We start from the raw sequence: 21,886 nt of genomic DNA, 5'->3' as shown, positions 1-21,886 counted from the left end.
AATGATAGTTTTAGAAATGCTCTAACAAATTACGAGTCCTTGCATATTTGCCAAAATCCTAACGTGGCATGACATATCAGACCTCCAAAATCCTAACGGGAGAGTATTGTAAGGGCTCGTCAGGTGATAGACGCGGCGAAATTGCAGCAGAGTCTTGGCTTCCCGTTTGGCTTGGAGGAGGAGAAATTGCAGCAGAGTCTTTTTCAAAAAAAATTGCAGCAGAGCCGATGGTGCATTGAGCTGGCCATGTTTTCGGTCCTAGAAAATTCCAGCACTGCAAATATGAATATGAATCTTTAAAAAAACAAATATGAATGAGGTTTTTCACAGGAACTGTGAAATTCCATTAACACAAAGGCACACCAAGTCACCGATGCAAGCTGATGCCGGGTGCAACATCAACTCAGCACCTAACAAACACGAGTTAGGTGACTAACATATAGGACCGGACCCACGAATCAGTGACTCAATGACAGGCACATCTACGAGGAACCTCTTCTTCACAAACATACATGAAACATCGATACCCTACCAAAAGTCAAACATCAAATCTCAGGAGCAAATGCAGCCATGCGCATAATATGAGTGGTCGCTTGCACAACTGAGAAAACCACGTTAATTGAGCGTGTCATTTTTATAACCCTTCTCAACCGCTCACAAGAAACCGGTACACGATAATAGTGAAACCGATACACGATAATTGCTTAGGGCAACGGGATTCCCGTTCGCCCGCTACGGAAAAAATATATACATTAGGGGTCTCGCACGGTACATATGAACTTCCAGGCATGCAACTACAGAGAACGTAACTACAGCCAAAGTTCACACCTTGATCATAAGACACGTAACTACAGACAAAGTTCACACCTTGATCATAAGACGAAGTGTTGCATCTCATCTTGATGTCTTCCGTATAAACCAAGAGCAATGGGAGAATTACAACTGCCGTGAAGAAACCAGTCAGTCCCAGAAGTGAGCAAACCATATCAAACAAATTGAAGGACTTGGGATCGCCAGAAGAAGAAGAGGTCCAGTTCTGGTACTTCACAATAATAAATTAGTGAGGGGGCACATAGAAGCTAAGGCCAATATGATACATAAACTCCCTCGTCCGAACTGCAGTTCGAAGGTGAACAAGGTACCAACACCGAAACTAAAACAGCATCCGTTCATTGTTCAATCTTTCCAACTTCCAAGCAATCAATCCACACAATGACGCCATCTGAGTAAAGCAACCAAGTTCCACAGTTAAGCAGCAAATGCAGTGCGCATGTATATGGGCCCTTGTTTTACTTTCCTCTTTTTTCTTACCCCTCTCCCTTCCCATGTCTCTTGAGGCAGAGCAGAGCCAAGGAGAGGGAACACAGGTACCAGAAGGCTTATAGAACAAACCAGGAGGATCTGACAACAACAAGCGTAGTGGCTGCGACGGACATCAGTGAGCTGGTGATTAGGGCTCCCTTGTGTAAAGCCCACCATACACCTGCACAGGCTACCAACATCATAAAAATAATCTGCCATACTGTCATATTCTGACATTCTGTTGTGTGCAGATATATAGTATACAAGTTTCTGTTAAGTGTGGTGCTCTGTCTCCAAATTTGATGCACAAAAACGACCTCCGCTCTCTAGAATGGCTGCGCATAATGTTGAGTAACAAGCATAACACTACTCCTACAGCTTTGCCATATTCTCGCAGTGTAAGTACAGATGCAATCAGATGGGACAGACCATTAACCATTTATTTTATGCAGAGATAACATGGCAATTCTGCATCTTTACAAAAAAGAAAGAAAGAAACATAGCCATGGCCAACAATTCAAGACAAGTCAAGCTTTCACCACTTGGTATATCCCTATTGCCTTCCCAAGCAGATCCATAAAATCGTGCTCATTTACTCTACAAAATCTCCATGACCTTACCAAACATGACTATCCATCATCAATACCACGGAACAGTTTAATCTCTTCAATATAATCATATAACTTCATGATAACACACATAAAACAGAATAAGAAGCCAAGACAAAATAAGAATAATCTGTAATCTTAATAAATTAATTGCAAATGTTCTTCTTTCTATAGGGTACTATACTGTCCACTCAAAGCATACCACTATCAAAGCAAACAAAGCATAAGGAACCTATCAGAGAAAACCAGAAATGGCAGCCAATATCACATGAACAATTAGAACCATAAAGAAACTAGTTCCAAGCCCCAACCCAGTTAACAATATTCTTTTATGGACGTAAAAATATGCAAAACACCTAAGCATCTACACTAAGAATCATAACAAGAATCCTAAAACGAAAGAGCTCTCATCTTATCATGGATCAAGTCCCAGGGGTTGAGGACTTGAGCTCCTCCAGTGTTGCCTTTGCCTGATTCTGCAGCAGCTCGATCCTCTTCAAGTACACCTCCAACTCCAAAATCCGTTGCTTCCTCCATTTCTCCCCTTCCATGGGCAACCCAAGTGGCGGCTCCGGCAGTTTTGTGCCGAAGGGGTTAGTTCCGACATTTATCACTGCACGTATCATCTCCTTAAGTAGTGGAGTCAGGCAACTCTTCTCAGCATCCGAAACACCTGATTGAGGTGACATGACTGGCAACCTGAGAGGCTCTGAGCCATCCATGGTCACTGTCACAGGCATTTGTGTCTGGGGCAGTGCTGGGAGGGAGTCTTCCATCTTGACAGGCACTGACACAGGCAATTGCACTGGCTGAGGGGGCTGCACCATGCTGGTGGCAGGGGCAGTGCCAGAGGCTGCCGCGAAATCCGTCGCGCGCCTGCGGCGTCGCTGTCGCCCCGACGGCGACTTGACTTCCCCATTGGGGCTGGTATTCGCGGCGGCGTCTTCATCGTCAGAGTCAGCCGAGGGATCGCGGCCGTGTTTATTTGTGGGGCGCCAGATGTTGCGCGCGATCTCAAAGATGGCCTGCTCGTGCGGCGAGCGGAAGGAGAAGGTGGCGCCGGACTCGCGGAGCCGGGAGACGCAATTGCGGTACTTGCGCTTGAGGCGGCGGAGCTTCTCGACGAGCTGGCTCTTGGAGAAATCGAGCTGCAGGCGGCGGCGCATGTCCTCGTAGAAGGGGTCGGTGTCGTACTGGTGCGACGCGAACGCCGTGCCGCGCGCGGCGGTGAACTCGGCGAAGCCGCGGAGGATCACGATCTCGTCCTCCTCGGTCCAGAGCCGCTGGAACAGGGGCCGCCGCTCCCCGCCGTTGCCGGAGGTGACCGGGCCGCCGCCGCTCCCGCCCGCCGGGACCGCGTGTGGCAGGCCGGTGGCGGAGGAGGTGGTGGGGTTGTGGAGGCTCGGATCGGTAGGGTCGAGGAGGTGAGCGTCGGCGAAGTCGCCGTCTTCAGAATCGCCGCCGCCGCCGCCGTCCGCGTCGGGGAAGGAGATGCCGGCGGCGGCCGACGGGTCGTCGCCGGTGGGAGGCATTGGATCGGAGATGGGATTTGGAAGGGATTAGGGCTCCGGTTGCGGGATTTGGGGAATTCAGATCGGCGGGGGTTTGGATTAGCTCGGGGTTTCCCCATTTGGGAGGTCGTCGCGAATCTCTCATCACAGTTCAGCTCGGAGCTGTTACGTCTCCATCCCTCTATATTTTTGTTATTGCATGTTTGCCCTTGTGAAGTTCCAAAAGGTCAACCCTTTTCTGACTCTCTCCATTCTCGACCCTTCACACACACGATGGCACGAGGCCTAATAATAACAAAATTGTATTCGAGGGTTAAATTTGCAATGTGATTAGAGATTTAGAGTGGAAGCCAATTCACAGTTTCTTTTTTTTTTGTTTTCCGCCAACGATGTTAATTGTGTAGCCAAGTGAGTAGTTCTTGACAGCTTAGTTAAGGATTACACCATCAAGCATCAAGTACAGCCGCCAGCTTAGTTAAGGATTACGCCATCAAGCATCAAGTACAGCCGCCCACCGTGTATGTGGATGATAGAACAATAAGTCAACGCAATTCATCAATAGAGATTGAGAGGGCACAAGTTCACGCATATGTCAAACATGTGTGTTTGAACTCTGAAAATATGAAAATGTATAGCCAGACATCTTTTGCTACACTTATGAGTTATGAGCATTTGACCTCTGACTAATTGGCATCTTGCAATTCATATGTCTAACTTTCCACAAGCTTTTCAGGGGTGAGAGTGAGGCCTTTCTTTACGAGTTGCACCTTACATGACAATCACTCTCAAGTCTCGAGCCTAGCATGTTATGGTCTCTGTCTTAGTTTTGGCCTTCATTGTAAATAATAATAAGTTTTGTAAAAAAATGAATGCAAAATGTTATGTGTTTTAGTAATAATCACTGCTAATACGGTCCTGGATAAAAAAAAGTTTTGACTTTTACTACCCAACCCAGATCATTGGGCCAAATCAGCTTTCGTTTCTCCTTAACATCTAATCTGGCCTGGCCCTTCTAAAAGCCCATCACCATGAGCCTCGATCGGCCCATTTGTCCACTCACTAAACCCTAAACCCTCCTTCCTCGTTCCCCCTCCCTCGCCGAGACAACTAGAAGGTACCCCCAATTCCCCAAGTCCCCCAATCCCCCGCCCCGCCGCCATGTCGTCCACGCCGCCGGCCGTCGCGTCCCCCGCTTCCGAGCAAGCCAAATCCAAGAAGAAGAAGCACAAGTCGAAGGACGCCGCTGCCGCCATCGATCCGCCATCGCTCGCCGAGGCCGAGGAGAAGACCGATGGCTACCTAATCAAGCCCCAGTCCCTGGTTCCGTCCCTCGACGCCTCCACATGGCCGCTCCTCCTCAAGAACTACGACCGCCTCAACGTCCGCACCGGCCACTACACCCCTCTCCCCTCCGGCCACTCGCCGCTCAAGCGTCCCCTCGCCGAGTACCTCCGGTACGGCGTCATCAACCTCGACAAGCCATCCAACCCGTCCTCCCACGAGGTGGTGGCCTGGATCAAGCGCCTCCTCCGCGCCGAGAAGACCGGCCACAGCGGCACGCTCGATCCCAAGGTCACAGGCAACCTCATCGTCTGCGTCGACCGCGCCACGCGCCTCGTCAAGTCGCAGCAGGGCGCCGGGAAGGAGTACGTCTGCGTCGCGCGCTTCCACGCCGCCGTGCCTGACACGGCCCGCGTGGCGCGCGCGCTCGAGGCGCTCACGGGCGCCGTCTTCCAGCGCCCGCCGCTCATCTCCGCGGTGAAGCGCCAGCTCAGGGTGCGGACCATCTACGAGAGCAAGCTGCTGGAGCACGACCCCGAGCGCCACCTTGCGGTGTTCTGGATCTCCTGTGAGGCAGGTACCTATGTCCGGACTCTCTGTGTGCACCTTGGCCTGCTCCTTGGCGTCGGCGCCCATATGCAGGAGCTGCGCCGTGTCCGGTCGGGGATCCTGGGGGAGCAGGACAACATGGTGACCATGCACGATGTGATGGACGCGATGTGGTCGCTCGACAACCACAAGGACGAGTCCTACCTGAGGCGCATCGTCATGCCGCTTGAGGTACTGCTTACTAGCTACAAGAGGCTTGTTGTGAAGGACTCTGCTGTGAATGCTATCTGCTATGGTGCTAAGCTCATGATCCCTGGGTTGCTTCGGTTTGAGAATGATATTGAGACTGGAGAGGAGGTTGTTCTGATGACAACAAAGGGGGAGGCCATTGCTATAGGTATTGCTGAGATGACCACTGCTGTCATGGCGACTTGTGACCATGGTGCGGTCGCAAAGATCAAGAGGGTTGTGATGGACAGAGACACATACCCGAGGAAGTGGGGGCTTGGCCCAGTGGCCCTCAAGAAGAAAAAGCTGATTGCTGAGGGCCTCCTTGATAAGCATGGGAAGCCAAATGAGAAGACCCCAGCTGAGTGGCTCCGGAATGTGGTGCTTCCCACTGGCGGTGATGTATCGATTGCTAGCATTGCAGCTGCTCCTGAGCCAGAGAAGGCAAAGGTGGAACAGGATGCTGTCGGCGGTGAAGAGGTCAAGGAGAAGAAGAGGAAGAAGGATGAGGAGAATGATGATGGTGATGCTTCCATTCCTGTGAAGAAGATCAAGGTTGAGGAAGCTGCTGAGGTAGTGGAAGGGGAAAAGAGTGAGAAGAAGAAGAAGAAGAAGAAAGATAAGGCTGAATCAGGATCGGCGGAACTGAAGGAGGAGAAGGTTGATGTGGCTGACGAGAAGGATGGAAGCGAAAAGAAAAAGAAGAAGAAGAAGAGCAAGGAAGGAAGCGATGTCACGGATCCAGAGATTGCTCAAACCCGAGACAGCGCGGAATCTGAGAAGAGCGAGAAGAAAAAGGAGAAGAAAAAGAAGAAGAGTCGAGATGCAGAGGAGGCGCAGTAGGTACAACTATACTCTACCGTGGCTGGTTGTTTACTTTTTTGAAGTTGCAGGGGGCGGTGCTGATGTTTTCATTGGAACTCTTGAAAAACGGTGGCTGTATTGTTGTTTTTGTTATCATACAATGCAGTGAGGTTTTGATCTCTTCACAGCTTAGCTGTCCATTGGGTTGATAACTTTCGAGCTTGCCAAACTGTGATACTCTGCTGTGTTAAAGAGCTCAAGTAACTGTGATACCTTGTTGCATTTTGACATTTGCACCCCACTAGGAGTTTGCTTCTAATGTGCTTGTGCTTTAAACCATATGAGAATTTGGATCACTACCCTATATTGCTTTACATGCAAATTCACTGGTGTAGAAAAATCATATGCCAGGGAGATACTACTCTCCGCACTTGGGATGGTTTGTTTTTTTAGTTAGGTCCTAAACGTAAGGGATGCCTGCAGTGCAGATCATTGGGGTTGCCCATCTTCTCCTGTACCTGAATCCTTGGAAGGCCTTGTTGTAGTGCAACATTACCCGTTGCTTGAACTGCAGTTGTTTCTGGGCAACAGCCAATTTGATTCTATGTTCCTCGTGCCATATGGTATGGTTGAGTCAGATTGTAGTATCGTCTGTGCACATCTAATTGTGTGAATTGTAGTAGGGGAGCCTGCCGTGCCAACCTGAGCTGCTTTGTTGCCATAACATCGGCTGCCATCTCTTGTTCTCTTCTGAAGTCAGAAGTCAGTCAGCTAAGGTTTCATCAAGCTCTTATATAATGTATGTGAGCATGCGTATGCACCTGTTGCTGCGCCGAGGTGCCGATCGTTTTATTAGCAGAGATCCGATCCCGAGTCGATAATCTCTTGTGCGTGTAAATAGATTTTTGCTCCGGGTGCTTGTAACTCACGCTTCGTTGTGCGAACCCCTTCCCCGCGCGCGGCGCCCCCACCGCCGATCACGCGCCGGCCGAACCAGCAACGAACCATGCGCGCAACGGCAAGCTTCTTGGTGCGCCGCATGTGCCCGCTCCGCATGGTAACAGAACAGGAACAGCCTCCGCCGTCCGTACTCGTAGGCAGCCGCAACCGACAGGCAAGCGAAAGACGGAAAGGAGAAGAGAGAGGCGTCCTGAAACTTATTGCAGGACGAGACGAGCGCCAACTAATGCGTGGGCCTGATCGCGTCTCCGTGGGCCGGCCGGGGGCACTGGGCTGTCCTCCCGCACACACAACAGGCCCAATAGCCTAGATTTTCAAACCTCCTCCCAGCGGCCCGCTTTCCACGATGGGTTTGCACAAGGGGATGGGATTCGATTCGACCAAAAATGGTTTTGAACTGAGAGAATGGGGAATCCCACTCTACTTAGCTTGTTGTTACAGTGAACCTAGGACATGAAGATACGATAGTTTAGCTGGAATCTGGTTTTTAATGGAAACAGGGGGCGTGCTCTGTTCGAGCAAATGTTAATACGGCCAAAAAAAAAACGGACGTCATATACTAGCAAGTAGCAACAAGTACAGAATAAAGCGTAATGGTAGAACCTACACATTCGGCTAATTTTCTTTGCGGCTTGAATAATTTTCCCATCCAATAGAAATTTGACACATAATGAATCACAGTATTTTGTGGTACGGGAAATTTTGACTGCAATATTTGATGATTTCAGTCAGTTTTTTGGAACCCAAACAACAAACAAAAAAGGTTGCTGCATTTATTTTTTGGCCGATTCCATTCAGCTTTTCGAGGGAGCATCTACTTTTCTGACAACTACCTTTCTTTTCTCCCAAGTAGTATCTCCTGCCGCCTGATCAGTGATCACAATGCTAGAGAAAGAGGACCTCTTTGCTAAAAAAAGAGTGGAACCAAAATTTTGCGTTCAAATAGTCTCAATTGTGCACCTGGACTGTAGAACCACATAAGAACATATGAAGTCTATTAATCTGTCTATGAAGGGGAAAATATTATGTAAACTGTTGGACCTATAAAACCACCCCATAATCCCCAAAATCATCTTGCCATTTGTTCTGATTATCTGGTATCTGTCCTGCATTACGAGCTTGAGAGATAGCAGTACAATGGTAAGATTGGCCAATACTAGTTATTATGATGTCTTAACCCGTAGCGATTCTGTTAACAGGAGAAGAAACCATATTCAAGCCTGATCACCTTCCACAATGGAAAACGCTAAGATGAAATTTAACACATGCCACAACTTGCATCAAAATAAGTTTCAAAAAGAAAAACAACTTGCATCAACATTACATACTCAGGCAATTCCATAAAAATTCCTCTAGGCAACGCTAAACGTCAGTGGCAAAGATTTTTTTGGATACATGTCAGTGCAACCGTATTCAGATCACTTCCCTAGAACATGTGCCGGGAGAATTTACATTTGTAGCACAAACGAGCAGGAAGGATGCTCGGGATTTGTAACAGCATAGCTCGGGATGAGGATCCCAGCGTGAAGACGAACAAAAACAAAACGCAGTAGAGGTAAAACTGCTGACAATATCTATCTTCGGGCAAAACTGTTCGAAGGGTCTTTCGGCACCTTTTGGCACAAAGCTTAATCTGAGGACAAGTTAGCATGTAAAATTGGAACAAAAGATGGCTGCTATTTTAATTCTCTCTTTAGTGTGGTAACATTGCTTGCGTTTAAACAATACTAGCTTGCTTCTACTCTAGTTAGCATGTAAAATTGGAACTCCCAGATGAATATTACAACTGCAGTGGTTTACTTTACTAGGGTCACTATGTAAGATACCTAGATACGTAAAATTGCATCACTAGGTTATGCACTGCAGTTTCATGTGGGAAAAGAATTTTATATAACTCGTATTTTTGGTACAAATGCATCTGACTTTTTGCATCTCTTTGCAGGCGTCACGAACGTCGAGATCGGTACTATATGCAAGAAACCTTGTCGAAGTTTAGGGTTTACCCTACCCTCGGTGTTCCTGCTGGGGAATTCAAAAGAGGGTTTAGGTGACTACCTCGTGACTGGAAGGCATCAACTCTTCATATGCATTGCATTATAACCAAGGGATAGGATCTGACATATCAATGTGCTATTATCATGTAAACAGATTGTGGTGTTGTCATGTTTTGGTGCGCACTCAAATTATGTTAGGCTATCCGCACTGTTGAGCGGTAAGCGGGCCTGTACGTGAAATGTGGAGGTTGAGTAGCTGCAGCGCAGGTCTCTATATGAATCTGTATGTCACCGTTCCCTACAGGGATACTGCAAACCCAGCGTCTGCGTGTTCCTACGCTATCCTCTCTCTCCAGCCCAATCTCTCTCCCACACCAGCTGCTGCCAGCGCCGCGCACGGGACCCCACGCCCACTCGTTGCTCAGCACGTGGATTTGCAGATGGGTATAGAGGTCTCCTCACGGCAGCATTCCGTGGATGGAAATCTGCACAGCGTGTGGGCCCCATGATTTTGCAGATGGGTATACCGCTCACGCGGTGCTGATAGCCTTAAGCCCCTTACCAAACCTGTCAGTTATTCAACGCAGGTGATTTCTGAGGTGGGACTTGTAACAACTACAGTACCACTGTAGAAGTTGCAGTGCCTGTGGTATATAAATTTATATTCTGGTCAAGGCTGTTCTAATTTCTGAAGGGGAGAATTCAAGTAAACTGCTCACCCACCAGCTATGACTTGTGTATCGTGCATGCTTTATTCATGGTGGACTTTGGATGTTTAGAACTTATTGCTATATTTTTTTCCACATGTGATTATGTGGTAATCCTAAATTTACATCTGCCTTGCGAGATTAATAAGCTAGCTCGATCGAACTATTAGCTAGCTGGAGTTGATTGCCTGCGTGTGAATATAGCTCAACTGGGAGGTGTGCTATTTGAAGTGCCCAATGAGATTATGGGGTATCGTAGGTGGGCGCTGAAATTGTTACCGATTTAGTAATATTTAAGAATGCATTTTGAAATAGTTAGCTCCTGGGACATCGACAAAATACTGACTTTGATCTATTATGCAGGGCTCAGAATTGATGTCCTGCGTGGCTGTCCTCAGATTAAGCTTTGTGCAAAAAAAAAAGTGCCGAAAGACCCTTCGAACAGTTTTGCTCGAAGATAGATATTGTCAACGGTTTTATCTCAGTTTTATCTGGTGGTGGTACACTGCAACTGCAAGCTAAGCATAGTGGGATTCCCCATTCTCTCATTTCAAAACCATTTTTGGTCGAATCGAATCCCATCCCCTTGTGCAAACCCATCGTGGAAAGCGGGCCGCTGGGAAGAGGTTTGAAAATCTAAGCTATTGGGCCTGTTGTGTGTGCGGGGGGACAGCCCAGTGCCCCCGGCCGGCCCATGGAGACGCGATCAGGCCCACGCACTAGTTGGCGCTCGTCTCGTCCGGCAACAAGTTTCAGGACGCCTCTCTCTTCTCCTTTCCGTCTTTCGCTTGCCTGTCGGTTGCGGCTGCCTACGAGTACGGACGGCGGAGGCTGTTCCTGTTCTGTTACCATGCGGAGCGGGCACATGCGGCGCACCAAGAAGCTTGCCGTTGCGCGCATGATTCGTTGCTGGTTCGGCCGGCGCGTGAGCGGCGGTGGGGGCGCCGCGCGCGGGGAAGGAGATTGGATTCCCCTGCCCGCTTGGTGCGACAGGGCCCGGGCCCGGCGCCCTGCTCACGGTGGCGCCTAGCCCTCCTTGGCTCCTTGCGCGCGCCACTGGTCCCGCGCAACTCACCAGAAAACCACGAGGATGGCGCGGCGTTTCTGGGGTCTGGCGATCCGATCCGCTGCGCCAACGTCTGTGCCAGTGCGTCATGACTTGGCTCGGCTCGCGTCTGGCGCCCGGCCGGGGCGGGGCGGGGCGGAGGCTGCTATTGTTAGATGGGCGGTTGCTTTCGGCCGTGAGCTGGTCTGCTAGTCCGCTCACACGGGAAAGCGAAACCCAATTCATGGCACGCGCGGTCATCCGCACGTCCGTTTCCCCCAGGATGCAGCTGCTGCTGCTGCTCTGTGTGTGCAGCGCTGCACCTGCAGAGACACCCGTCGCCGCTGGGCTCTCGCCTCCCGCTCAGCCAGGTACAGCGACACGACCAGCCATTTCTTTAATCGACCAAAGCTGCTACTAGATGCCAATGTATCTGCCCATCGCTAGTATCGACAACGACTAGCATCGAGACACGGGTCTCTCTCTCTCTCTCTCTCTCTCTCTCTCTCTCTCTCTCTCTCTCTCATTTTCACCGTTCACATTTGACAGGTGGAGTACATCGTCCGGATCGGACAGGTGGAGCAAATCACATGACACGTCCGGATCGGGCACTAGGCGCGCCCAGCCGCCAGGGGTCAGCTGGCATTCTCTGACTCGTCACCTGCTAGCACCGGATCGCCAATATATTAATTTCTTTGATTCGCAAAAAAAAATCACTTCTTTTTTAAATAAAAAGGTAAGTGATATGATTTCATAGGATCAATCGATATACGAACAAAAAAAAAAGCCTCGACGGGGACTAGCCTCCCGCTAGAAACGCGACAAGCGCCCATGGTATTATTTCTTGGACGCCATTATATTAGATATTACCCTTTCCGTGATCCGTTTGATCTGACAGGCCCGTTCCGTTTGGAACGAGCACCTAGCCAGCTAGCTACCCTTCTTCCCCAAGAGGCTAAGGGCTGCTTAGTTTTCCCCAAACTCCCAACTTTGACATATGCAAAAAAGAAGATTTTCCATCACATCAAACTTACGATAGATGTATGGAGTATTAAATGTAGATAAAATCAAAAACTAATTGCACAGTTTTGTTGTACTTTGCGAGACGAATCTATGAGCCTAATTAGTGAATATTTGGACAATAATTTACAAATACAAACGAAACGCTACAGTGTGCTACCGTGCTACAACAGTGATTTTGGGCACTTAAATTCAGGCAACTAGACAAGGCCTAAGCTCACCAAACCATGGGTGATTATTCATTTATTCCCAATCCCAGAGTGCCAAGCAAACAGACAAAAAAGATATTGAAAAAGAAAGGAAAAACAGTATTAAGTAATCAATCAAGCAGCCAAACAAGCAGAGAATTAATTTCCACTAAAGAACGGACGAATTAATTAATCAATCGAAGTACAGGGACGGAAATGTGCAGAGGAACTGGGCGATACAATGGATCGGAGGAGGTGCAGCCCGTATCCCGCGGAGAGGGACGAACACGGTGCGCACCATCCAGCCAAAGGGAAGAGAAACTAGAAGAAATTACATCTCAAACGACTGCAGATCACACCAGGCACGACGAGGACACCACACGCACGAGGCCCGGCCCCATCATCACCTGCATGCCCATAATCAAAAGGAAATTAAAGCAACAATTCACTGGAAGCATCAAGAAGCGAGGTGCGTGTTTTGTTTTTCTCTACACGAGCAGTTTCACAGTAACAGGTTGTTGAAGAAGGTGCATGTAGAATAGTACCTCGAAGAGGCCCCTCTACTTGGTGATGGCCCAGACGGCGTAGATGATGCCGGGGAGGTAGCCGAAGAAGGTGAGGACGAGGCAGATCCAGAACTCAACCTGCAAGCAGAGCAAGAGCCATCTATCAGCTATAGCCCCCACGAACACAGTAGTCATAAACCAGCGCACAGTATCATGCAAGTATTTGAGCACGCTGGGGTGCAAATGAGTCAGCAAGAGCTCTGAACCAGAGCTAGTAGATTTTACTGACCCCGCAGCCGAACTTGAAGAAGACCCCGAGCGGCGGCAGGATGATGGCGAGGATGATGTCGATGCAGGTCGCCGTGCCGTCCGACATCTTCTCCTTTATCTCTCTCCTTCGTCTCCCGACCAAGGAAGGCTGACGCCGGGCAGCGAGAGGGCAGGGCAGAAAATATCAGAGCCGAGACGAGAGCGAGCAAGTTGCAGGGTGAGCTTGAGTGCGATGAGCTGAGCTCCGCCCGCCCGGCCGCTTATAAAGGCGAGGCGGCGAGCGGCCACCGGGGGGTGCCGGCACGTGGCCTGCGTGTGCGAAGATGCCAAGAGGCCGGTAGCTAGGGGTATCGGATCCGAAGGTTCCCCGGCCGCGTGCGCCGCGCTGTCCGCCTCCGACGGCCAGCGCGGATCGATCCATATCGGACGGGCGGCTGGATTTAGGGCTCGTTTATTACCAACAAGCTACTTGGCGTGCCGACCTAGCTTTTTCTCCTGGCGCAGAAATGCGCGGTGAAGTTGTTCGTCAGAGTTCCTTCTCTTTTTCGTCGATAACTTCCTTGCTGGTTACTTTTGCGATGATAGCTTCACGCTGAAGGGTTAGCGATCACAGGTCGTAGCGAAACTAGGCAGTGAAAAACGCGCGCCTTCAATTCTGAACCCTGTAAGAATATTGAATTCGCAAGTCGCAACGGACTCTGAACCGTGTAGCAGGGTCTGTTCAAGAGTTGAGTGACACCTCTTGTGTTTTAATTACTACTGAATTAAGAAACGAGATGAAGGCTCGAGTGCTACGTGGAAGCAGATCCGCAGGAACCTCAAAGATAACCGCACCTTCACAGGTAAACAAAAGCGCTCTGTTCGTTGCGCTGAGTCCAGAGCAGTAATTGTAATTGTTTTGACTCGAGTTCCAACGAGTTGGCACTTATGATATCTACCAGTGGTCACAAAAAGAAAATAAAGTTGGTTAATTATCATGCTAAGAACCTGTTAGTGGCGGATCCTTCTGATTTTGCTTTCATCAGGGAACAACCTTTTGGTTTGACATGACATTGTTTACGTTTAGTGGGATCATGTGGGGACGGTCTCCAGGATGGCCCGCGTCGATCAATCATGCACGGGCTTGATCGAAACCTAGCATCTCTCTCTCTCTCTCTCTCACACACACACACTGTGTGTGTGTGTGTGTCCGCTCCAATCCTCTTCTCTCCAAGCGAATCATGACAAGTAAGCAACCTGCTTTCGTTGTTACCAGTCATGTTCGCCCGGAATCGAAACAGCCGGGGGCCTTTTATTCCATCTCCTTTGCTCGGAGACTTTGAGCATGTTCTTGTGGATCTAGACTCTGGACAATGCTTGGATGACCGATCGGTTTTATGCACAACTGGAAAGTACTTTTGCTTTCATTTGTTCTTAGGTTTGTACATGCATGCTGACCAAAAAAATTAAGAAAGCTTTTATCAGTAGCTTCTACATGTACTCCATCCAGTGCAACTTGACTTGGCCTGTAAATCATGCCAGAGTTTGCGAGATAGCAGGAAGACCACCAAGAAATGAGCCCAGTTGTCCAGGAACAAGCGCACACAAAGAGGATCACTATAAGGCGTAAAATAATGCCATACTAATCTGCTCGCCCAGTCAGCAGCGTGAGAGAGGAGTTAAGGATCACATCAGCATAATTTCAAATTACCAGTGTGACATGATGCATAATGTTCTTGAAAACCACGTAATGTATAAACCTTGCTAGACAATTACAATAGTAGAATGGCCTGTGGAGTGTGGACATGTCGGCACCCACCGGCCAGGCGGCCACGCCATTGCCCATTCCAACGCGGCAACGCCCATGAATGATGATGAATGGACCCGGACCACCCCCGACAGGCCGCTATCAAACACCACTGTCCTGCAATGGCAGGCAGTGCCAACGAATCATCAGACCAAACCAAACAAGCACCCAAGCTCGTCTCTTGCAGGCTGCAGCTGCTACACGTTTACTTCTGGGTGATGTAGGCTGATAGCCAAGCGAGCCATGGCCGTGAATTCAGAGAGTCGTCGGTGGCCGGTGGGTGCAGCACGTCGAGAGGGCGTGGGCCGGTACCCCGTTCCCAGGGGCGTCCTTATCTGCCCACATGGAGAGGAGTGCTGATTAAGCTCCAGTACCCAAAGACTTGCATAGATTAGTATAAGCATCTGCCGATTTTTCGTCCTGGCAGCTAATGCCAGACTGACAGGTAGGTTCTAAATCTTGAAGAACGGTATTAATTCTGTTACTTGGGTCTTTGTGAAAGTTTGGGTAGGTAGTTATAACATGTGGAGTTCTCCAGAACAAGGCTCCACATGTGCAGCCTATCATTGCTTACTCCGGTATCTGCAGCCAGCCAGCCAACGGCTATGGGCTACCTGCAGTCTACCACTCAGGCTATAATTGAAGAACTGGACGGTTAGCAACTTGCTCGTTAAGTTTACCTAATTGTGGTATGCAAATCTTTGGTGATTACTTTTGATCATGTATAGGCGACTGGTTGTTAATGAAATTCAGATTCTATTGCTGAAGATAGTTACCGTTGCAGGATGGCAGGTGGTCCAAATCACATCACACCGGCCACTGGAGCTTTGATAGAGTCGATGAACAGATGTGACCTGGATCGGATAAGGATGCCCGTTCGCTTTGAGCTTTGCTTTCTTGAAGCTTGCAAGTCAATCTACTCTATCTACACAATAAGGAAATAAACAAGGTAAGAAACCAAAAGACAGGCGTAGTAATCGAAGTCACACAGACTATAGTTATACAGCACAATAGTAGCATCAATCATTAATTTTAAGTGATCTGGACTGAAATTGAAGAAGTATGTCAAGAAATATGGTATGTTGAAATCATACAGAAGCAACTGAAGCATCGGGACTGCAAATATCATAGGAAAATTCTGCAAGAAAGTAACTCCCTACCCATAGATTCCAGGAAGCTGAATTGGAAAAAGGCTGTAATAATGTAGGCCACGTTGTTGTACTCAATCCTATGCACAAACTTCAGATAGCAGCAGCTCTCAGTAGGACAAGCAGGGTATCCACTATCTGATGAAGACATGAAGTGAGCCCACTTCTTCGTGTTGGCCCAGAACCTTCATTGATTAACTGCCCTTGTGCATTGCATATGATGCATCATCAGTGAAATCTGTGTGCTTTACTAATTCTACTTTTGGTGCTCTTTCTGCTTTTGACATCCATTGATGGAGACACCATTGTTGTATATGATAGCAACAAGTGAACTGATTCATGAGTAAAGACTGCATTGATATGTGAGGTCCTACTGTCTGCCTGTGCAAATAAGCCCCACGAATCACGTCAAACAATATTTTCACAATCAACAAAAAAAGTCGAACAGAAAAAAAACTGGAAGAATCCAAATTTGATCTCGTAAAATCCACAGTTCTTCTAAATTGCAGAAGCATCCGAGGGTTGTATGTGCGCTGCATTACTTCTATTTCTTCAGAACTGCAGGCAGCACAAAAAGACTTCAGAGCAGTGGATAGTGACCGCCTGCAACAAAGATACAAAACGTAATAACTGCAGCACTTCTGAAATTATCGAAATTATCTTAGTGCATGATTATCAATTTTCTTGGTGGATGGTTGGTCAATCATGAAATGATTGCAGAACATATTCTTGATCATCAATAAAGAAAATCAGAATATATTAAGCCGAATACAGAGCAATGATAAGTTGCAATCCAGAAAAGGAGTTCTTTGATTAAAAAAGAAGGTTAAATGGTGCTGAGAAAAGTGAATACATTCATCATTAAGATCCATATGAAGCATGGTGATAGTCAAACAGAACAAAATGCTGAGCTGTACATTCTGGATATCTTGTCACACCAAAAAGCCCTCTTTAGCTAATTACTAGAAAAAAGGATACAGAATTCAGATTGCAAGCATGGTAAAGAAAAGGAAAAAAAATGTTAAACCCTTCCACATGTAACACCAAGAAAAAAAAGCATAAACGGTAGAATTTAATCAGTAGTTCTGTGCACTCACCTATGCCCACAAATACGAAAATTTCCGCCAGAGAAAACCCTCTGAACAGTGTATTGATGCAGTAGCTGTTGCTCTGGTGCTCTCCCAGTCTCCCTCCCAGGCTTATCACTAATTCTCAAGTAGCTAGAGCTGTCCTTTATATCAGCAGTTTTACACTTGACCTCGCCTTATGTATCCAGGGTATGGTATTAAGCGACCATGCACATTTTTGAAAGTTCTGTATGTTACCATTGAAAATGGCAGTCACGGAATTTTGGATTTCCTATCTACTTGTTTGTTCCATGCTCTTTTTTTCCCCTTCAAAATACACATGAATATGTATGAGGAACCACAAGCTGATGGTCAAATCAAGCTATTTCCTGTTCTCTTCTTCAAGTTCCTCTCTCCTATCATAGTTCTTATCCTAGTCACATCAGACCACATTCCAGCATTCGCATAGATGTTAGACAGCAGAATGTGATAACCAGGATCGCTGGGGTTTTGTTCAAATATTCTTTCTGCAACAAGCTCAGCAACGTCCATTCTATTATGCTCTCTGCACGCTGACAATAGACACCCAAGAACATCGATTTCTGGCACTTCTTGTAAATTTGTAATAAAACTCCAAGCATCATCAAGCTTCCCAGATCTGCTATAAAGGTCAACAATGCATGAATAGTGCTCCTTATCTGGAGAGATGTTATAGTCCTGCAACATGGAATCGTAGAAGCGCAAGCCCTTATCAATAAGGCCTGCATGGCTACAACATGATAACAGAGCTACAAAAGTCACTTTATCTGGAAAAATTCTATCTCTCTTCATTAGGTCAAAAAGAATGAATGCTTGATCGTCATGACCATGCTTTCCAAGAGAAGACATCAGAGTGTTATATGTAACGGTATTGCGCTCTGTCATTATTAGAAATATCCTGCTGGCTATTTCTAGGCAACCGCACTTGCAGTACATATCTATAAGTGCATTACTAACTGAGCAAACTGAACTTATGTTATGCCTGATGGCATAAGCATGTAGTTCCTTACCCTGAATGAGCCAGGAGTGTCGATTGCATAGCGGAAGAACTGAAACAACAGTCACATGATCAGGTCTAAGTCCCACTTTCTGCAGTTCCCTTAATGCATGTAATGCAGACTCATAATCCACATTCACAGCATATCCTCCAACCATTGAATTCCAAATGACTAAATCTTTCTTAGGCGTGAACTCAAATACAGTTTCTGCTTCCCCGATGAGTCCTTGTTTACTGTAGAAGTCAATGAATGCACTCACCAGAAACTCACTGCGATCGAGTCCATTTCTTACAGAGAAGCAATGAATTGCTTTTCCATACCTGGATAACTTCAGCTCTGAAAGACTAGGAAGTATGGTTGCCAGAGTAGTCGAATTAGGTTTTACTCCTGAAGAAACCATTTCAGTAAACAATTTGACACTTGAGCAATACATTCCATTTTGTGAATGCCCCGCGATTATGGTGCTCCAAGATACTACATCCTTGCAATCAATAGACCAAAACAGAGAAGCTGCCATATCCAGATAAGCACATTTGCAGTACATATCAACTAAAGCATTAGAAACACGGGTATCATCACCGACTCCACATCTTACTGCACATCCCTGCAATGCCATTCCAGTCCTCAGCTCTTTCACTCTACCACATGCTGGAATAACAGTGGCGAAAATCACAGAATCAGGCAGGAACCCTTCTGACCTCATGCGATTGAACAGATTCATCACCTCGAACCAGTCCCCTTCATGCACGGCCCCTCCAATAATCGCAGTCCATGCAGCCAAGTCCCTTACTCCCATGCTCTCAAACACACTCCTCGCTTCACCCAAGCACCCACACTTGGCAAACATGTCCACGAGCGCACACTGCACAAACATATTGGGCACCACACTGCCACCGGCAATTTCTATCTCAATGTTCTCTCGGACCCTTCTCCCCTGCTCAACCGCTCCAAGCACCGCGCACGCTTTTAGAACAGGCGGGTACGTGAAACGGTCAGCAGCGACCAAGCCGTCACTGACCATGTCCCAGTAGCGCTCCAGCGCTTCCGAGAACCTGCCGGCGTCAACGAGGGCCTTGATCACCGCGTTCCACGCGAAGGAGTTCCTCCTAGGCATTCCGTCGAACACGCGTAGCGCGTGCCCGAGCCCTGCGTCCCCGAGCCTGGCGTACGCGCGCACCAGCTGCGCGGCGAGGACGGTGCTGCGACGGTACCCGCGGACCAGCAGGGCAGCGTGCAGTCTCCGCACCTCCGCGAGCACGGGGCCCGACTGCAGCCGGAGGAGGAGCGAGTCGTGCGAGACGGCGGCCTCGCGAGGGCCGCAGCTGCTGTGGCTGTGACAGCCGTGGCGAGGAGTCGCTGGGGAGGCAAGAGGCGGGCGACGTAGCCTCAAGTTGATCCTCCTCTTCACGGCGGAGTAGAGCGTACGCATCCCGTGCGGACGAGCCGCCGGCGCCAGCGCCGGCGCGGGGCTTCGGTGTAAGGCGGTGAGTTGTTTGGAGCGGGGAAAGCGAAACGAACGGCCATGGCCCATGGGCCATGGCAGTTGAAACTTATGCGAAGGCCATAAATTGGGCAGGACAGAGAAGATATGGGGGCCTGCGGGAAGAGGTCAGGAGGAGGAGCGGAGCGAACCACGGGAGGTGCTCAACCTTGCAATTTGCAAAGGCCCTCGGCTATGACGTTTTAGCGATAGAGTAGAGACCAGCAGATGTAGCATCTTCACAATCTCAGACCCGTCACCGCTGGAGTTCGCCATGATCGGCCTGGGTGCGAGCCCTGTCGCGCGGGCCTCTGCCCTCTGCCGTCCGGTGAGATGGAGCTGCGTCCTGCAGGAGCCAGGAGGCCAGGAGCGCACGAGTGAATTGGCGCCTTGGTAGGGAGGATGCATGGGGCGCTAGCGCTCCGCGCTCCCGGCACGGCCGGAGGACGGCGGCGGACGGGAGGGAGGAGGGCCCAATCCAAATTAGGGGGCAATATGAAAATATATAGGGGCATGTTGCAAATATTCGGATCGCGATCAATAATCGCGATCCAAATTAGGGGTCTGTATGAAAAATTTTGGGGGTACTTTATAAATATTCGGATTGCGATTAATAGTCGCGATCCAAATTAGGGGGCTATTAGAAAATATTCAGGGGCGTTTTTAGAAATTCCCGGATCGCGACCCAATCCTCACGCCGCGCCTCGCCGGAGCGCCGCCGGACGCCGGGAGTCCCCTGGGATAAGCAACCTCTTCCTCCTCCCGCCGGCACCGCAGCCGGCCGCGCCCAGCTCGCGTGGACCAAGGCTGGCCGGAGCCCCAAGGCGCGGTTTGTTCTGCCGTTCCGGACGGCAACAAACGCCGCCTCTGCTCGCGGCTCGCCGGAGCGGCACCTCCGTCGCTTCCAAACTGTCGTGGACCCTATGCAGCTTCGCAAAAGTGAAGTAAGACACTGCCAGTTCGCTCGTCGTTTTCTGAATGGACCGGTTCTAAAGATGTGCAGACTGCAGAGTCATTTGACGCCTGGCGCCTGACTGAATGCTTGGTTGGTTTCCTTTTCAGGCAACCTCTCTGGCTATGGAAGTATGGACCACCCGTGCACGAAGATGGTTGTGGTTGTGGATACCCAAAAGCTCGTTAGAATTTTTTTCCCCCAAACGATTAGCTTGCCAATTGCTGCTGACTGCTATGTCCATCACCAGCTGCCGAGTAATATGGATGGGTATGTAACTCAAACAGTAGAGCTCAGATTACCAAGTTTTTCATGTGCAATTGCGAGCTTGCTGCTGCTGCCCCAAGGCCTCCATCCTTAAATTGGGTTCAGATGCAACTTTGGCCTGCACTATTAGATAACATGCTCATTTTCAAGCTTATCCTGTGAGCAACATATGGAAAGACATGGCTCAGAACATACAAAGGCATTTAGCAATGTGCAAATTAAATTATACACTATGGACCATGGGATAAAGGTTTCAGAGATGTATGAGGAGATCAGTACTGATGCACTTCTTTCTTGCACAACTGATTGGCCTCCATAAGATGCTGTACTTGGCTGGGTGCAGGTTTCTTTCCACCATTGTTTGATATCCGAAACATTGCCTGAGATGATCAGAGCTGAGCAGCCCATCCAGTTAGAGACAAGGTGCCAAACTTCTTTCCCATAGCAGCAGTTCACTGAAATGTGTAATGCCGTTTCATCATGCTGATCACATAGAGCACAAGTTTGGGAGCAAGGCCAATGTCTTAGCAACATTTTATCTGCCGTCAGTATCTTTCTCTGTATAAGCAACCAAGCAAAAAATTTGATTTTTCCTTCAGCATGAGCCTTCCAGATCACCTTAGCCTGCAGATTTGAGTAGGTTCCTTGTAACTGTGCTTCATACGCTGACCTGGAGGTATATTCACCATTGGCTGTCCATTTCCACCGAATGCAATCCGGCTGACTGGTTAACTGAATGTTTTGCACCATATCCCACAGAACCACGAACTCTGCCATTTCTTCAGTCGTTGTCATGCGCCAAAGTCCCCTTGTCCAGTTCTGGTTAGTAAGATCTTCCTTCACTGTTCTTTGTTTCCTCCATGCCAACTTGTAAAGGTTTGGAGCAATATCCATTGGAGCCTTCCCGTCTAGCCAGCTGCTTTGCCAGAAAGTTGCAGTGTTTCCATCCCCAACCGTTACACTGGGCCTCTGCACATTTCAACACAACTACTCATAGTATGTGATATGACTTCTCCATACTCTTGAGTCTCTGACCACCTTGCCGGTTCATCTTCATCAGTCTACACCGCACAAATCATTCTCACCTGATCGAAATTTTATCTCGAGCTAGTTCTTCACGGTTTCAAGTTGGGAATCACTTAGCCACTGTGTGGTCTGCTCTGACCTCTCTGAGTC

General features: G+C 48.6%; 4 protein-coding genes and 1 long non-coding RNA gene across 8 annotated transcripts; 2 read left to right on the top strand and 3 right to left on the bottom strand.

Moving 5' to 3' along the window:
- Positions 1–2,030: 2,030 nt before the first annotated feature.
- On the bottom strand, positions 2,031–3,617 carry LOC117846095 (probable transcription factor At3g04930). Its single transcript, XM_034727196.2, has one exon. The coding sequence runs from the start codon at positions 3,440–3,442 to the stop codon at positions 2,333–2,335; it is 1,110 nt and encodes a 369-aa protein (XP_034583087.1). The 5' UTR covers positions 3,443–3,617; the 3' UTR covers positions 2,031–2,332.
- Positions 3,618–4,506: 889 nt separating this feature from the next.
- On the top strand, positions 4,507–6,565 carry LOC117845830 (H/ACA ribonucleoprotein complex subunit 4). Its single transcript, XM_034726915.2, has one exon. It carries the CDS (start codon positions 4,580–4,582, stop codon positions 6,320–6,322), a length of 1,743 nt encoding a protein of 580 aa, XP_034582806.1. The 5' UTR covers positions 4,507–4,579; the 3' UTR covers positions 6,323–6,565.
- A 5,795-nt stretch (positions 6,566–12,360) lies between these two features.
- LOC140221746 (hydrophobic protein LTI6A) lies at positions 12,361–13,222 on the bottom strand. The gene is made up of 3 exons (XM_072291661.1): positions 12,993–13,222; positions 12,743–12,841; positions 12,361–12,604 (listed from the first exon to the last, which is right to left on the bottom strand). The coding sequence occupies exons 1-2, from the start codon at positions 13,077–13,079 to the stop codon at positions 12,758–12,760; spliced, it is 171 nt and encodes a 56-aa protein (XP_072147762.1). The 5' UTR covers positions 13,080–13,222; the 3' UTR covers positions 12,361–12,604; positions 12,743–12,757.
- Positions 13,223–14,631: 1,409 nt separating this feature from the next.
- LOC117843694 (putative pentatricopeptide repeat-containing protein At3g01580) lies at positions 14,632–19,934 on the bottom strand. Of its 3 annotated transcripts, none has more exons than XM_072291659.1 (4): positions 17,005–19,929; positions 15,920–16,510; positions 15,536–15,684; positions 14,632–15,094 (listed from the first exon to the last, which is right to left on the bottom strand). In XM_072291659.1, exon 1 carries the CDS (start codon positions 19,540–19,542, stop codon positions 17,347–17,349), a length of 2,196 nt encoding a protein of 731 aa, XP_072147760.1. In that variant the 5' UTR covers positions 19,543–19,929; the 3' UTR covers positions 14,632–15,094; positions 15,536–15,684; positions 15,920–16,510; positions 17,005–17,346. The 3 variants fall into 3 exon arrangements, with proteins under 3 accessions (XP_072147760.1, XP_072147761.1, XP_034580250.1); XM_072291660.1 differs by having other exon boundaries at positions 15,920–16,465; XM_034724359.2 differs by lacking the exons at positions 14,632–15,094; positions 15,536–15,684; positions 15,920–16,510 and having other exon boundaries at positions 17,551–17,691; positions 18,024–19,934.
- LOC117843696 (uncharacterized) lies at positions 15,211–16,273 on the top strand. 2 transcript variants are annotated; one of them, XR_004637807.2, is made up of 2 exons: positions 15,211–15,413; positions 15,544–16,273. It is a non-coding gene; the product is annotated as an uncharacterized lncRNA (long non-coding RNA). The 2 variants fall into 2 exon arrangements; XR_004637806.2 differs by having other exon boundaries at positions 15,211–15,448.
- Positions 19,935–21,886: the final 1,952 nt, after the last annotated feature.

Source organism: Setaria viridis, chromosome 2 (genome assembly GCF_005286985.2).
Source record: "Setaria viridis chromosome 2, Setaria_viridis_v4.0, whole genome shotgun sequence".
Lineage (NCBI taxonomy): Eukaryota > Viridiplantae > Streptophyta > Magnoliopsida > Poales > Poaceae > Setaria > Setaria viridis.
Note: the sequence above shows the minus strand (reverse complement) of the source record. Positions and strands in the feature narration are given on the sequence as shown.

What these genes read in the sequence shown, in the direction of transcription:
- LOC117846095 (XM_034727196.2), bottom strand. Translation starts at nt 3,442, where the DNA reads ATGCCTCCCACCGGCGACGACCCGTCGGCCGCCGCCGGCATCTCCTTC.
- LOC117845830 (XM_034726915.2), top strand. Translation starts at nt 4,580, where the DNA reads ATGTCGTCCACGCCGCCGGCCGTCGCGTCCCCCGCTTCCGAGCAAGCC.
- LOC140221746 (XM_072291661.1), bottom strand. Translation starts at nt 13,079, where the DNA reads ATGTCGGACGGCACGGCGACCTGCATCGACATCATCCTCGCCATCATC. An exon ending in TCTTCAAGTTCGGCTGCGGG is followed by an intron (nt 12,842 to 12,992) that starts GTCAGTAAAATC and finishes CTCTGCTTGCAG; the next exon opens with GTTGAGTTCTGGATCTGCCT.
- LOC117843694 (XM_072291659.1), bottom strand. Translation starts at nt 19,542, where the DNA reads ATGGGCCATGGCCGTTCGTTTCGCTTTCCCCGCTCCAAACAACTCACC.